We start from the raw sequence: 16472 nt of genomic DNA on the forward strand, positions 1-16472 counted from the left end.
ATCATCACATCTCTAAGAATAACTTCAGATGTAGAATACAGCACATATTTCTCATTTTCTTTGGCAACAGATTTTTTTCCCTTTTAATCCTGATGGTTGAGTTACTGAGCAATGCAACCCCAATTTCTCCTCTGAAAAATTCACATGTACTAAGCCAAACCAAGGTGTCCTTTAAGAGTAACTTGCAAATAAAATTTAATAAGCAACTTTAAACCTGAAGAAAAGAGAAGTCAGCATAATACATCATTTGAAAAAGAAAAAGTAACTTACAGAGAAATGAGGAATTGATTGGTTGGTTGGCTGTTTGGTTATTTAATCTTCTGCAGCAATGATGTTTATGAGAAAATATAATCAGAACATGAGTGCCTTCATCAAGAAGTAATTCAGAGGGTTTTACAAATAAACCCAAGATTCTCATTGATTACAAAAGAAGGCTTTCTACTTCCAGGTAGAAATGCTCACAGGCAATTATACCATTAAGGTCTCTCTCTCTGTGCAAAGATTATCTCATTTCCTCGAAATTATCGTTTCCTGGTTCCTGAGGCAGCCTGTATTAAAAAAGCGTGAGGTCCTCTCTTACTCTACCCTCTTACTCATTCTTTCTCCCTGGCCTTTGTTCTTTGGCACCTCCTCTCCTGCCCACAAGTTAACACAGTTGTGTGTGGATGGCATCTGTCATTACAGACTGTCGTTGGCGTTTATGTTTTATGATTATCTAGTAGCAGTTGCTTTGAAAACTAGTAACCTTACAAGAAAAAGAGAATCCGAATGAGGTGGTAGAGGTGAAAGAGCGCGCTAGTGTCACCCTGTGTAAAGCACGTGGCTGCTAACCAGATGATGGGCAGTTGGAACCCACCAAGCCGATCCTCAGGAGAAAGATGCAGTTGGCTTCCATAAAGGCTCACAACCGTGGACACTGCGTAGGGCAGTTCTGCTTTCTCCGAGAGAGCCTTGGTGAGTCATAAGGGACTTCACAGCAGGAGGGTTACTTTCTGTTCTGTTGTTGTTGTTGTTAGCAGAGGTAAAGGGGGAGGGAGTTCTAAGTGGTGGGAGGTCGGGAAGATTTGGAGTCCCTGAATGTGTGATCGTTAATGAGCTTGACCACTAACGGAAACTTCAGTGGTTCACGCCCACCTTGAAAGAAAAGCCTCATGACCTTTTTCTTCAACCAGCCTTTAGCAACCCTGTGGAGCCCAGTTCTACCGTGACACACGGTGAGGTTACCATGAGTTGGATCGACTGACAACCACTGGTTTGGTTTGTTTGCTTGTTTAGTAAGGTTGAGCCCTGTTGGCACTATGGGGTAAGCGTTACTTAACCTCAAGATGGGTGGTTCAAACACACCAAATATGGCACAGGAGAAAGATCAGGTGGCTGTCTGCTCCCATAAAGATTCATAGCCTGCGAAACCCTATGCAGGCTCACAGTGAGCCCGAATCAACAGCAAAGGGTTTGGTTTGGAGCCAGTAAGACTGTGCACAGCGATTAAACTGCTAAAGCCCGAACGGAAGAGAAAACTAACGAGCATTTCCTATGGTGAGAGGAAAGGGAGAGAAATGCAGTTGGTCTCACCCCTACTTCATCTGGTGTCCACTATGAAGGTGTCCCATAGGAGAGCTTGGGTGTGCCTTGAGGTGCACCTACTACCATGTTCACTTCAATGCTAGGGCGCAAGGGCACATGATGACATTACAGAAACTGCAGTCTGGTTAACCCGGTGAGACACGTGCACACGAAAGGAAAGTCTCAGCAAAGTGCAGGGCAGCCCCGAGCACTAGAAATTCGGAGCAGAGAGAGGTTGCTGTAAGGTCAGGCAATCAAGGAAGGCTTGATTCTGTGCTTGAAGACTCTAGAAGAGGAGGGCATGGACATTTTAGACTATGCAGAGGGGAGGGACAGAGGGGTATACATAGTACATTTGGAGACAAGCAAGAGCAGATAAGAAAGCTTTTTAGGTAATAGGAAAGAGGGGTGAAGTAGTGGAAGGCATGAACCCTGATCTAAAGAAGCATAAAGTCTTGATTCCATGTTATCCCAGGAAATCCACATGTGCCAGTGTAGAACTGTCCTCCAAGGACTGCCCGTGGCTGATTATTTGGAAGGAGATTGCAAGCTTTTTTCCCAAGGTGACTGGTTGTGGTCTGAAACCACCCAATTTGGTTTCCCATCAAATGCACTAATTATTGGTGCCACCCAGGGACCACGTCCATAATAAAACCTACAGCCATCAAGTTGATTCTGACTCATAGGGACCCTTTATAGGGTTTCCAAGGCTGCAAAAATGGAAGCAGACAGCCTCATCTTTCTCCCAAGGAGCTGCTCTTGTGTTTGAACTGCCAGATGTAAGATTAGCCATTCAACACGTACCCAACAGTGCCACTGCTAGATCCATAATAGCATGTTTAAATAACAAATATCTAAAATGTTGATAATGGGTTATTCAAGGACAGGATAATAGAGTTTAAAGAAGAAATAATGGCTTCATTCAGTGCTCTATTATTCCCAGAACAACTTCTTGGTCATTCTCATGTAATCCATAGAAATCCCTTTTTGGACTATGGAGACTATATAGACAGATATGTTCACATCTATCCACAATGGATAGATGGCTGATGGCTGAATGGATTGGTGGGTGGATGGAGAGATGGGTAGGGAAAACTAGAGAAAGGTAAAAATATGTTTGTTTACTTCTGTGTATTTTCCCCATCTACTTTTTGGAGAGTCCTGAGAGGCCCGAATATTATTTTCCTTAGTGGCTCACAGATTGCCTCACCCAATAGCTATATGTGGAAGAAATCCAGTAAATGTTCATTGGACAAATTGGATATTTTCCCTGTTATCCCAGGGATAACAAGTTCAAAGATTGTCCAGACAACTTGGCTAGAAAAAGAGTCAAGGCAGGATCTGAATCTCCTGACTTAGGGGTTCAGCAGTCTTTCCATCTAGCCTCCCGTGCCAAATGTGCATGATTACAGTCCCAGAAATAAGAAGGGGAAATAGGACAGTCAAATTTGCATGCAAGTTGAAGCAAGGACTCCTGGGAATGTGGGAGTTGAGCTAGAATGACACATGGCACATTTGCCTTGATGCTATCAGGTGGGAAAGTGTTTAGAAAGTATTACCAGGTGGAAGGGTGGGAGAATCTTTCACATTTAATTGCAATTTTAGTTCGGCAGATGGGAACAAAGCAGATAAACCTACACCCTAGCCCCATTCTAAGTCTCCAAGAACCCCAGAACTCCTTAAGATGCTTGGAGCTTTGTTGGAAGAGGCCACCCTGAAGTCAGATAAGCTCTTCAGACTTGTGTGGAAACTGTCCCTTTGTTGACAAATGTCTGACAAAGCCCCAAGCCCCCACACACACCACACACACACACACCATCTGTTCCCAAGAATGAGAAGGAGTTCTGAATGCAGGATGAAGCCGTTTCTGCTCTTCCCTGAATAAGAATTTGGAAATAAAGGGATGCAGGGAGTTGCAAGGCGACGATGACAAGAATCACCCTGTACTCAGTCTCGCCGCAGGTGTCACCACTGGAGAATTCCAGCTACATGTGTACTTTCACGTCTGCCAGCTAAATCTGAACTCCAAAAGATAACAAATGCAAAATGTAACAGCGGGAACATGGTGTGCATTTGTGGTTTTCCCTGGAGGACTTGGTCCAGCGCGCAGCAAATGGATTGAGGCTTCAGGTGTAACACTTAGAGACTGGGGCTCCATGGCTTTTCTCCATGGCTAGTGTGCACTCTTGCAGGGTTCTTTGGTGTCTTGCATATTTGTGTCTAAGCAAACAGATCAACCATTATCATTATCAAATGGGAATTGTTAGGAGAGTAAGATGTTTGGGCATGTGGAATGTTTGAGACCCAGAAAGTGGCATATACCAAATTTGCCACCATAGGGAACTGGTTAATGAACTACAACGTGCTTGTCTGAAGCTGGACCATAGAGGTACTTACAAGGTAACAGAGAATTCTTGATGTCAGGAGCTTCTTTTGGGCTTTCATATTAAGTAGCAAAAAATCAAGGTGAAAATATACTTACAGTATGGCCATCATAAAACATCATCACGGTGAGGGGTGGGGGCTGGAAGGAAAGAAAAAAGTACTTAAATTGTTAATAGCCTATAGAAAATCGATACATATTTTTCTGTGTTTTATAAAATACCTACAATGAGTAGTATTCTCAATATCATAATCAAAACATTGTTGGCCTTTTAAAAAGCAGATAAATTTTAAAACATGTTGAATTCCATTCCTAATCCATTATTTAACACCTTTCATGTCCACCACATTGCATTTGAAAAGAAAGGAAGGTGGTCTCACCACACCGACATGCAGTTGTGCTGTGACATGTATTCTGATGTGAACCACTCAGAGCCGGCTAGTGCCATGATATTGTCTAGCAGATTTTCCACGGCTAAATCTAGAAGCATAACTGACAGTGACAAAATATTACAGTATTGTCATTCAGCACAGTTCTATTGCCGGGATTTGAAATTGAGTTTCCAGAGTTGCCCTGTTACATTGATGTTGGAGAAAATTCACAGAGACAGACAACTCCTCTGCACTTCCCCTGTGAGAATCCGAGCCTGCAACTTTTTACGGGAGTGGAAAGCCCCAGCTTCCTCCCAAGGAGCTGCTTGCTGGTGGTTTCAAACTGCTGATCTTAAGGATCACAGCCCAATGCATAACCAATAAGCCACCAGGACTCCTCTACTACAATTTGCTCCTTTTTCTCCTTTCTCGCTCGCACTGTGACCTTCTCTTTTGGGCAGTTCGGTGTAAGAGGCAACGAGTGCTCATAACACAGTGGTCAAAGACCTTGGCTGCTAACCAACAAGCCAGTGGTTCAAATCCACCAGTTGCTCTGTAGAAGAAAGAGGTGGCAATCTGCGCCCATCAGATCACGGCCTAGAAAACCCTATTAGGCTGTTCCAGCATGTTCTATAGACTCACTGTGAGTCAGGATCAACTCGATGACAATGGCTTTAATTTGGGGGGTATGGAAGAAGTATCAACAGGGCTCTGTGTAGAGAAATTCCTAAGCCTACCTCACATTGGAAATTCATGGTATGGATGGGAGACTAGCATACCAAAACCAAACTCACTGCCATAGAGTTGATTCCAACTCATAGCGACCCTATCAAACAGGGTAGAACTGCCCCCACAGGTTTCTGAGACTGTAACTCTTTACAGGAGTAGAAAGCCTCATCTTTATTCCTCAGAGCGCTGGTGGTTTTGAACCACTGGCCTTGTGTTTAGTAGCCCTGCTTTTTTTTTTTTAATACTTTTATCAGGGGCTTTTACATCTCTTGTCACAATCCATATATTCATTCAGTGTGTCAAGCACATTTGCACATATGCCACCATCATCATTTTCAAAGCATTCTCTTCTCACTTGAGCCCCTGATATCAGCTCCCCATTTCTTTCCCCTCTCTCCCCCACCTGCCCTCCCTCATGAACCCTTGATAAGTTATAGATTATTATTTCCATATCTTACATCGTCCTCTGTCACCCCTCACCCACTTTTCTATTATTCATCCCCCTGGGAGGGGGTTATAATTGATCCTTGTGATTGATTCCCCTTTTTTCCCCCCACCCTCCCCTATCCTCCTGGTATCTCTACTCTCATTGTTGGCCCTGGGGTGTTTATCTATCCTGGATTCCCTGTGTTGTGGGCTCTTATCTGTAGCAGTGTGCATGCTGTGGTCTAATCTGATTTGTAAGGTAGAATTGGGGTCATGATAGTGAAGGGAAAGAAGCACCAAAGAACTAGAGGAAAGTTGTGTGTTTCATTGGTGCTATACTGCACCCTGACTGGCTCGTCTCTTCCCTGTGACCCATCCGTGAGGGGATGTCCAACTGTCTACAGATGGGCATTGGGTCTCCACTCCATGCCCCCAACCCCTACCCCACTCACCTTGGGTATGGTTTTGTTCTGGGTCTTAGGTACATGGCACCTGATTCCATCGTCACCTCGTGATCATACAGAGTAGCCCTGCTTTTAACCCATTAGGCCACCAGGGCTTCATGAGAATAGCAGACAGTCCTTTAAATTCAAATTTAAGCTAATGGATAAACTAATTGACAAAAGCCAGACCAGTTCCTGCCAGAATCCGCCACTTCAATGTGAACATTCCCAAGGTTAGCCACGTCTTTTCATACAAAACACCAGCATATTTGTTTGATGTGATTAACTTTATGAAAATGAGCCAAGCCCTCATGTTTCTAGATGAGGATGCATATCTATGCATGCATAGATTCCATTAGCTGGGAACACTGTGCCTTGCAGGTTCAGCTCTTGTGCCTTACAATGTAATGCTTCATCTTCCCCCAAACACTGGAGATTGGCATGGAATTGTTCACTTTGTAGTTGAGGAAACTTAAGATTCTGTAACGTGCCCAAAAGTAAGATGTGGGAGAGGAAACCCAAAGCCTCCGTGCAGGTATGCCAGAGAAATTTTGCCCAGTCTTTTGTTCTTCAGTATCAGTTATTTGTTAAATGAGTTGAATATCTTTACTACTATAAGATATTTCTTTGTAAGAATTATATTGCCTTCTCTTTATATCCAGTAGAAACCTTTGACCAAATAATTGAGAATAAAAATTAAAAGTACTAAGAAAATGTAGTGTATATATTTGTATGTGCTACAAATATATCCAGGTAGCTTTGAGGATAGAGAGGGCAGTGTTATGCGGCCACTTAGCCATAACCAAACACCTTGAGGAAATGAGTTACAGGGCCCAGGGGCTGCAAACTCAGCCTCGGGGGATATCTTGGTCAGTTGGCCTAACATAGTCCATAAAGACAAAGGTCTTCCTTCTACTTTGGTGAGTTGGCACTGGGGTCATAAAAGCTTGCAGGCAGCCAGCTACAATATGACTATTGGTCCCTTCTCCTCCGTACCAAAGTAAAGAAAATTAAGAACTCAAGGAAACAATTAGTCCAAAGGACTAAGGAATGAACCACAAGAACCACAGCTCCCCTTAGCCTCAGACCAGAAGAACTGAATGATCCCTGCTACCAATACTAACTGCTCTGATCAAAATTATAAAAGAAAGTCCTAGAGGGAGTGAGGTAAAATGATAAACAAAAGTCAAAAATCATACAATTTGACCAGACTTCCGGATCTGATAGAAGCTACTGGAACCCCGGAGACTATGATCCATAGACTATGGTCAAAACTGGAACTGAACCCACCTTTCAGCAGATAGACTTGTAAAGTGAACAGTAACACCCCACCCATGAGAAACATGTGTCTCAGAACAATTAACCGTACACGATGGAAAAGGCAGCATCCACCGCACCCCACCCCCCCAAAAAGTTCAGAAGGTCCAGGAAAGATGGGCAAAGGGCATCAGGGAATCCAGAGAGGAAGTGGGAAGAGTGCTTCGCCTTGGAGGGGATTGCAAGCAATGTCATGAAACAAAATGTGTATAATTTGATGAATGGAAAATGAATTTGCTCCGTTAACTTGCACTCCAGCTACAACACAGTGTTCAAACACAGAAAATATAGTCAACTTAGACTTGTGGAAGGCAATTTTAAAAGTTAATGTACTTCTCAGAGATGAGAGAATTCTTTGATCTTCATGCTTTAAAAATAATAATAAAGAAACACAATGCAATGCCAGGCCATTTGTCTGGATCCTATAAACAATATTTCCTAAACATAACCAGTACTGGGACCACCCTTATTTCGCCGGTATTATAGATCACCTGATAGGAAGAGTACATAGTGATATGTCCAGATTGGGAACATTCATGGCTAAATTCTTCCAGCTAGTAAAATGCCGAGCCGGCTGATAGAAATGCAGCCAAACAACTCAGGGCTCCAGGAGTGGGCAGGAGGGTGGCAGATGGGCTTCTGTGTGTCGGTATGGACAGCTGTGACATAAAGGATACAGGGAGAAGCCGTGCAAACCGCCCATCCTAGATGAAAGGGTTTTGAACTGTGAGCAACAACAAAATTATTAGACTGTGCAGTTAGTACATGCATTTAGCCCATAGTTAGTCCTACTACAACTACAAGGCCACCCAGAAATGAGGTGTGTGCATAGGAAGGGAACTGTAAAAAGAGCATGCTGTTGTTAGAAGGTAAAGCCAAAGTTTCCTTGTGCATGGAATGTTGGGAACATGTTCAACAATCCCTCAGCCTTTGTGATGACGGTATAGGGAGAATCAACTAGCATGACTTGTGAAATAGAAGGGAAAAGTTGGGGTGCCTCCAACTGGAAGATGGGTGTCTATAAAACCATAGGAATATGGGATATATGGTCATTCACCTTGGTTATCATTTAGTGCCCCCTCCCCCATTTTCATCAATAGACACAGATCAAATACTGTATCAGACGGTGGAAGTAAAAAGAATAGGATGTGGTGCTGCGTTAAATTCTAATGCAACTGAGGCAGAAAAGCCAAAGGTTGACTGACAAGCATTGCTAATTCTGACTCATGGCCCCTGTATGTGACAGAATAGAACTTTCCGACGATCTCCCAAGGTGTTATCTTTATGGGAGCTAATCATCAGGCCTTTTTCCCATAGAGAAGTTTGGTGGGTTCAAACCACTGATCTTTTCATTAGATGCTGAGCACTTAGCTATTGTACCACCAGAACTCCTTAATAACCAAGCTGAATACCATCCAGATGATTCTGATGCATAGCGATCCAATAGGACAAGGTAGACCTGCCCTGGGGAGTTTTCTGAGACAGTAACTCCTTATGGAATTAGAAAGCCTCATCTTCCTTTTTTTTTTTCCTAAATCATTTTATTGGGGGCTCTTACAGCTCTTATCACAATCCATCCATCCATCCATTGTGCCAAGCACATTTGTACATATGTTTCCATCATCATTTTCAAAATATTTTCTTTCTACTTGAGCCCTTGATATCCACTCCTAATTTTCCCCCTCCCCCACCCTCCATCCCTCATGAACCCTTGATAATTTATAAATTTTTCCTCCCATGTCTTACACTGACCGCTGTCTCCCTTCACCCACTTTTCTGTTGTCCATCCCCCTAGGAAGGGTTATGTGCAGATCACTGTGATTGGTTTCCCCTTTCTTCTCCCACCTTACCCTTACCCTTCTGGTATCTCTAGTCTCATTATTGGTCCTGAGGGGTTTATCTGTCCTGGATTCCCTGTGTTTCAAACTCTTATCTGCAGCAGTGTACATGCTCTGGTCTAGTCAGATTTGTAGGGTGGAATTGAGCTCATGATAGTGGGGTGGGGTGAGAAGCACTAAAGAACTAGAGCAACAGGTCTCAACCTGTGGGTCGCGACCCCTTTGGCGGTTGAACGACCTTTTCACAGGAGTCACCCAATTCATAACAGTAGCAAAATGACAGTGATGAAGTAGCAACGAAAATAATTTTATGGTTGGGGGGGGTGTCACCACCACGTGAGGGACTGTGTTAAAGGATCACGGCATTAGGAAGGTTGAGAACCACTGAACTAGAGGAAAGTTGTGTTTCGATGGTGCTATACTGCACCCTGACTGACTCGTTCTTCCTTGTGACCCTTCTATAAGGGAATTTCCAGTTGTCTACAGTTGGGCTTTGGGTCTTCACTCCGCACCCCGCCCTCCCCCACCCCCCTGCTCCCCGCCCTGCACATTCACATTGATATAATTTTTTGGTCTGGGTCTTTGGTACCTGATGCCTGATCCCATCAACAACTCATGATCACACTGGCTGGTGTGCTTCTTCCATGTGAGCTTTGTTGCTTCTCAGCTAGATAGTGCTTGTTTATTTTCAGGCCTTTAAGACCCCAGACACTCTATCGTTTGGTAGCCGAGCACCATAAGCTTTCTTCACCACATTTGCTTATGCACCAGCTTTGTCTTCAGTGATTGTATCAGGAAGCCAAGCATCACAGAATGCCAGTTATTAGAACAGAGTGTTCTTGTGTTGAGGGAGGACTTGAGTTGAAGCCTCATCTTTCTAATGCAGAGCAGCTGACCTTACAGTTATCAGCCCAACGGGTAACCACTATGCCACTGGGGCTCTGAACAACTCAACAGATGACTTGAAATGTTAGGTAGCATGCAATGAATGCTTAAAAAAAAATAACAACCTGCCCCCCCCCCACCTTCTAACTTGAAAAGAAAGAATTTTTAATAATAGTATTTCACACAACATGTAATATATTGGGATAATTGGGTACTATTTTGGGTAGTATGATATCTTGGGGTATACATAGGTAGGAAAGGAGTAAATACATTCTTTTAACCAGTGGATTTATAATATATTAAATGAAGTCAGTGATATTTGGAGATAGGCCCCCCAAACAAACTTTGGAATCAGACACTCCTGATTCCAAATTCCAGGACTACCCCTGACTGACTTTGGGGTGGGTGACTCAACTCACCTGACCCTCAGGCTCCTCGTGTGTAAGCAGGACTGTCCCCTTCCAGATGGGGATGTTAAGAAGATTAAAGAGTTAGCATTTGTAAGGCACAAGAAACAGGGAGAGGAATTGAGAAGCTTTGTGATTGTTTGCTCCCTAAGGCATCACTTCTACAGGGTGCTCACTGCAACACTGGAAAAAAAAAAAACCGATCTGGGAGAGACTCAGAGCTCACTCCAAGTAGACAGTGCTTGTGTTGTAAGCCTATCTGCCATACCTTCAATCTACACTAACATTCACTCACTCCCTCGCATTCAACGAGCTGCCACTATTTCCAGCACTGTTATAGGCATTTGGAATACAATAGTGATAAAGGTATGCCAGGGTCCTGCTCTCAGAGAGCTTACAGGGTAAAAGAGGGAACCAAATAATAAACCTGCAAATAAAGTTATTTCCTGCACAGTAAGAGGAGGATCACAGGGTGGAGCATGATTAGGAAAGGCGTAGAGAAAGACTGTTCTGAGGAAGCACTGAGCAGTCTCTAACAGTGCTTCTCAGCCTGTGGCTTGTGGCCCCTTTGGGGGTCGAATGACCCTTTCACTGGGGTCGGCTGATTCATAACAGTAGCAAAATGACAGTTATGAAGTAGTAACGAAAATGATTTTATGGTTGGAGGAGCACCACAACATGAGGAACTGTATGAAAGGGTCACGGTATGAGGAAGGTGGAGAACCACTGCAGAATAATGAGAAGCTGCCATCATTAAAGGCCTGAGCGAGAACATTGTAGACAAAGGAGCTACCAGGATCAAGGCCCCGAGGCAGGACTGAGTGTGGGGTGGTGGGAAACAGAGACCAGTGTGACTGAGCAGACGGAGGACAGGGACAGAGACAGTTCCTATGGGGCCTTGAGACCAGGCTACCACTGGATATTCCTCTAAGAACCGTAGAAACCCACTGGGAGTTTTAGCTAGTTAGTGATATGATTTGACTTCACATTTTTTTGAACATCCATCGACTGCTGTGTAGAGCTTGGGGCTCTTGAGCTGCATGGGTGAAGGAGGACTTTCTCGGCTTCCACCCCCACCACCTGGTCACTAGACTTCTGGCTGCTGTCCTTGTCATTCTGGACTGGAGGGGTCACCTGATTCCACACCTCTCTCATATTGCCGAGGCAACCCTAGACCCATCTTTCAAATGTTTTAGGACACATTCGACTAATGTTTCTCCAATGAAATACTTAACCCAAATGTCTGTTTTTTCAGGTTTTGAAAATCAGTTTGATTGGCCACAGGAAACGTATTTTGGCATCTCTGGGAGACCGGCTACACGACGATCCTCCACAGAAACCCCCTCGGTCCATCACCCTCAGGGTAAGTGTTCTTCACTATTCTCCAGAATTATGTGTGCAATGAAAGGGGGTAGCAACAGATCTGGAAGGACAGGCTGCTTCCCTGGGAGTTCACCTCTCTGTGTCAAAGCACCCGCCTCGTTTCTCACATTCGGTCAAACAAGACTTGCTTTTCTCGATTGGCTAAAGGTGTATTTTTGATAGGTAGATATCCACCTCTGATAAAAAGCGGGCTGACAAGCCACTGCCTTTAAGAAGACGCTTCCTCATCTCCCATCCCTCATGCGCATTACACCAGTCCTCAGAAAATGTGTTCTCTGTCAAACTCCTCGGTCCGGTGGAAGAAATCAATCCTTCAGGGGCCACAGTTAAGATCCATTGATCATTAACCTTACAGTCTTTAAAATGTTTTTTTAAAGAAGTAAAGACAGTTCCTCTTTGACCCATTTCACAATGTTCCAATAGAACATTGAAAACTTTGTTTCCTAAACTACATTTCGTCTCCATTTCATAAACTCTCTGCCCTCTCCGCTTTGGAATGATGAGGGAGAGAAACTGGAAGGGAGAGAGTAAACGTGGGAGGCAGACGAGGAGAGACAGAGAGATGGCTGCCAGGCAACAGGCCCGGAGGAGGGGGAGCTGACAGCCACTGGGTTTTCAGGGGGCCGATCAGAAGTTTTCTGAAAGTCAGCGAACAGCTGGGGTCTGTCTAACAAGTTGGAGAGCCCCCACTCTGTTCCCTTTGCTTCACCCTCATCTGCTGGCGACTTCCCCTCCCTGCATGCACACAGAAGGGTACTGCTAAGACAGGGCCTTCCACATAGCGACCAGCATAAATGCAATTGGAGCCACTGACCAGTGGACCTTAGCAAATGTGGTCACTATTGTCAGGGAGGCCTAGGGTGGAGCAGAGGAGGAGACAATTTGGAAGGGGAAGAAAGTGCACAAAGATTTCTGGGAATGGAAGAGAGTTGGCTGAGTGAGAATAATTTATGATTGGAGGGAAGGGGGACATTCTGAGGTGTGGAAGACTTAGAAAGTAGTGAGAGTACAAATGGGAGTCATTCTTCTCCCTCCCATAAGAGGCACATCAGCTGATTTGGTGGGGGACAGGGAGAGAGAAGCTACAGCTGGTGTGTTTGAACCCCTGACATTCTGGTTAACAGCCAAGTGTTTTTCACCACAGTGCCGACCGGGCTCCTTGAAAGAGAGTGGTGTCTTGCTATGTGGAAGGGAAGGAGGATCAAGGACTCATCACTGTTGTCACCCTACAATGATTCTTTCAGGGAGAAACCGCTTGCTATTTCCTCTACTGTCCCAGAACCTTCCCCTTCAGCACCTCTTCTGTTGACTCTGGAAAAGCTCTAGGGCTGTGGTTCTCAACCTTCCTAATGCCACGACCCTTTAATACAGTTCCTCATGTCGGGGTGACCTCCCCAACCAGAAAATTATTTATTTTCATTGCTACTTCATCACTGTCATTTTGCTACTGTGATGATTCGGGCAACCCCTGTGAAAGGGTCGTTCGACCCCGAAAGGGGTCACGACCCACAGGTTGAGAACTGCTGCTCTAGGGGAACAACAAATCAATGATAGGGATTCCCAGGGAAACATGCAGGCGTTTCCTTAGTCAGAAGAGATCCAGAACCTAGAGGGGGGATCTGGCCTGGGAATTCAGATCCCCTGCCAGCACAAGGGCTCAGCTCTCTGCTGCCCTCCGTCTTATATCTGACCGTTTCCCCTCTGGAGCAGCCTTTGCCATTGAACGCCATCCTCTGCCATGACACGCATTGCTCTGCGGTCTGCACCTGTCATAGCCTGGCTTTCCATGCGGTGACCTCTCCCTGCCCTATCACCAGATACTCTGGGATGGGAAGTCGACGTCCTGTGTGCTCCATTTCACTTTCCCTTGGGGCATCCCATGCCAGGGGACACCCTGCCCCCATAAAAACGCAGTTGCTTGAAGGACGCACCACAGAGCACCCATATGGTAGCTTTAAGAATACAAAGCTTAGCTCTTTATCCTTTCAACTTTTGACCAGAACTATGTCATGGGGTGGGGGAGGGGGGAAGCAAAATATGGGCTAGGCACTCATGCCACTAATAAAATGGTGGGCAATCATCCACTCCTTGGCAGTGGGTTTAATTTGTTTAAAAAGACTCCCCAGCCCCACAGTTTGTCTTGTCAGTATTTCACAGTTTTGAAACCAAAGGTTAGCCTCAAGGACGTGGTATTTATTTCATGATGTATTTCCATTCAGGAACCCAGTGGTAATCACACTCCTCCTCAGTTGTCTCCATCACTTAGCCAAAGCACTTACACCACTGGTGGCTCCCTAGACGTTCCTCACATTATCATGCAGGGCGATGCAAGGAGGAGAAGAAATGAAAACTACTTTGATGATATTCCCCGATCGAAACTGGAGAGGCAGATGGCTCAGGTAAGGTGTGGTTCTTTCGTGCTGTGTGTACCTCCACCCCTCTCCAGAGAAGCCTTCGTGGGTTGAACACGTGGCTTGCCATACTTGCTTACCGAGCACACCGGACAGTTTTTCTTCCCCGGTGTGCGGTGTGGCTTTTCAAATTCCAGGCTCCCTTGAACTATACCGAAGCAGGCCTTTCTGGGAAGGCACTGTGCAAGGGGGAGGGGGGGCTGCAAAACGTTTGTGGGGAAATTCCATTCTCTCCGAATCCTGTTTTTCCATGGACTTTTTGAAACCTTACCTGTGCATATACACCCTTGGTATGTGTCTGCGGATGCAGTACTCTTGTGTTCCATTTTTACTGGAGAAATTGTGTGTGATCCCAGGGCACCGAGAAAGTCTTTGCCCTCAAGGGAATAATACTCTGTAAGAAGCAATTCACACTGGGAACAAATAATCAAATACCAGATTATTAAAATGTAAATCAGTTGGTAGGGCAAGGTTGGGGGGTCGGGGGAGGGACTGGGAACCCAGTATATTTTCCATTTCCTGCCAAGTGTACACTGCTGTGTAGAATTGTGCGACTGGAACTAGTTGCATCATCTTCACCCTGGATGAAAACGATGATGCCTCGAAGCACATAACCAGCAAGAGGCGTCTGTCGCCGCCAGACCTGCCCAAGCCATGCCGTCTCAAGGTGTGGATGCCCGTCCCTAGCTTGTGCCCAGCACGCTGCTCAGAAACGTGAGTCAGCCATCTGTAAGCACACGGTGGGCCCACGACCAAAGCGTATTCAGGTGGGCAGCTGGCTCGGCCATTTGGCCCCGAGATTCAATATGTGGATTTGTTGACAATTCTTGGCAGAATCAACTGTTTTCATCCTCATTCTAGGTTCAGACCGGTGTACCACGAGGCTTCTCTCTACCTCCCACACCTGAGATGAGAATCTAGAGGTGAAAATTTGCCTGTAATTGCTGTGCCTTGGTTGTTAAACATTGTTCTCAGCTGTTTGATGAAATTCCACCAGTAAAAGCCTGTGGTAAACAGTTTATGCTGCAGCTCATTGACAAAAAAAAAAAAAAATCTGAAGAGAATGTTCTAGAAGCTGTGGCTGTTCTGCCTGCAAATGCCCTGAAGACAGACGGCTGGGGATGTTGTCTCTCCATTCAGCTCTTTCAATATTGAATTATTCTCAGGGTCCTTTGTGCAGGGAATGGCAATTGGGGGATTATGGAAAATCATCTTTTATTGAAAGGAGATGAAAAATGTATGGGAGGCAAGAGGAAAATGGTGTTCCCTTCCCTCTCTTGTTAGGTATTTACTGTCTTTTAATCCATATTCCCTGTTTTTATTATGTTTCTTTAAATAAGAAACCTGAAAGCTTCATTCCCCCCACAGACTGCTCACATATAGCTTCCCTGCTATTTGTCAGAATAGGATTTGTGGTCCACAATTTCTTTAAAGACATTATTTCAGAAGCGTTGTTTGTTTTAACCTTGAGCCCTGTGGTCTTTGTATAGTGAGACAAACCGGGGAAGGGCTCAAGGAAGGACAGTCCTGATGAGCCTGAGCTATTGACTGTGTCAATTCCAGAAACAGAGTCACCTCTCGCTCAGATCGTCTGCTTGATTTCTCCGCATACAAGGCTGAGGTGAAAAGCATTGCTACAAAATCATGGACACCTTGATGCAACAAGAATCTCACTATTTAAAAAAGAACCTCCCGCTGTGAAGCTGTCCCTTCTGGACATATCCTCAGTCCAGCTGTGCACCCTTCTGAAGATGGCGTCTCCGTCTCTCTGACCCTTCCCCCAAAGGGTTCTGCACTCTCCAATTTGCACCACATCAAAACAGTAGTTTTGCGATCATCCAGCATCTCAAACCATATCCCTTTCCACTGTTCTTTAAGTTTGGAGAACAGAAAGAAGTCTGAAGGGGCAAGATCAGGGCGGGAGGGTGGGTGGAGTAAGGTTTCTCAAGGAAATTCTCATAAGACAGCCCTTGCTACCTTCCAAAAAAACGAACAGGCCCATTGTTGTGTTACAAAAGAAAAATTCCGTCTTGCAACTTTCCTGAGCTTTTTCTCATCATTGCAGTTTTCACTTTTCTTAAGACCTCTTCCTAATAAACCCCCTGGGATCTTCTGCCCTTCAAGAAAATCTAGCATGATCATTGCCCCTTTGAAAGAAAAAACCAAATGGCGAGCTGATAGCAGGGGCTCAAGTGGGAAGAGAATGCTTTGAAAATGATGATGGTGGCATATGTGCAAATGTGCTTGACACACTGGATGAATGTATGGATTGTGATGAGATGTAAGAGCCCCTAATAATTTGGGGAAAAGAAATAA

At 44.9% G+C, this 16472-nt stretch overlaps 1 protein-coding gene across 1 annotated transcript in view; it reads left to right on the top strand.

Annotated features, from left to right (window-relative positions):
- The window catches only part of ANKS1B (ankyrin repeat and sterile alpha motif domain containing 1B), a 1383364-nt gene that overhangs the window by 1284115 nt on the left and 82777 nt on the right, over positions 1-16472 (top strand). The window contains exons 17-18 of the mRNA XM_030886113.2: positions 11618-11725; positions 13965-14144. Coding sequence (XP_030741973.1) covers positions 11618-11725; positions 13965-14144 — 288 coding nt within the window. The remainder of the gene's footprint in view (positions 1-11617; positions 11726-13964; positions 14145-16472) is intronic.

This window comes from Echinops telfairi, unplaced genomic scaffold, assembly GCF_000313985.2.
Source record: "Echinops telfairi isolate 266 unplaced genomic scaffold, ASM31398v2 ScPeMD7_2;HRSCAF=8, whole genome shotgun sequence".
In the NCBI taxonomy this organism is placed as follows: domain Eukaryota; kingdom Metazoa; phylum Chordata; class Mammalia; order Afrosoricida; family Tenrecidae; genus Echinops; species Echinops telfairi.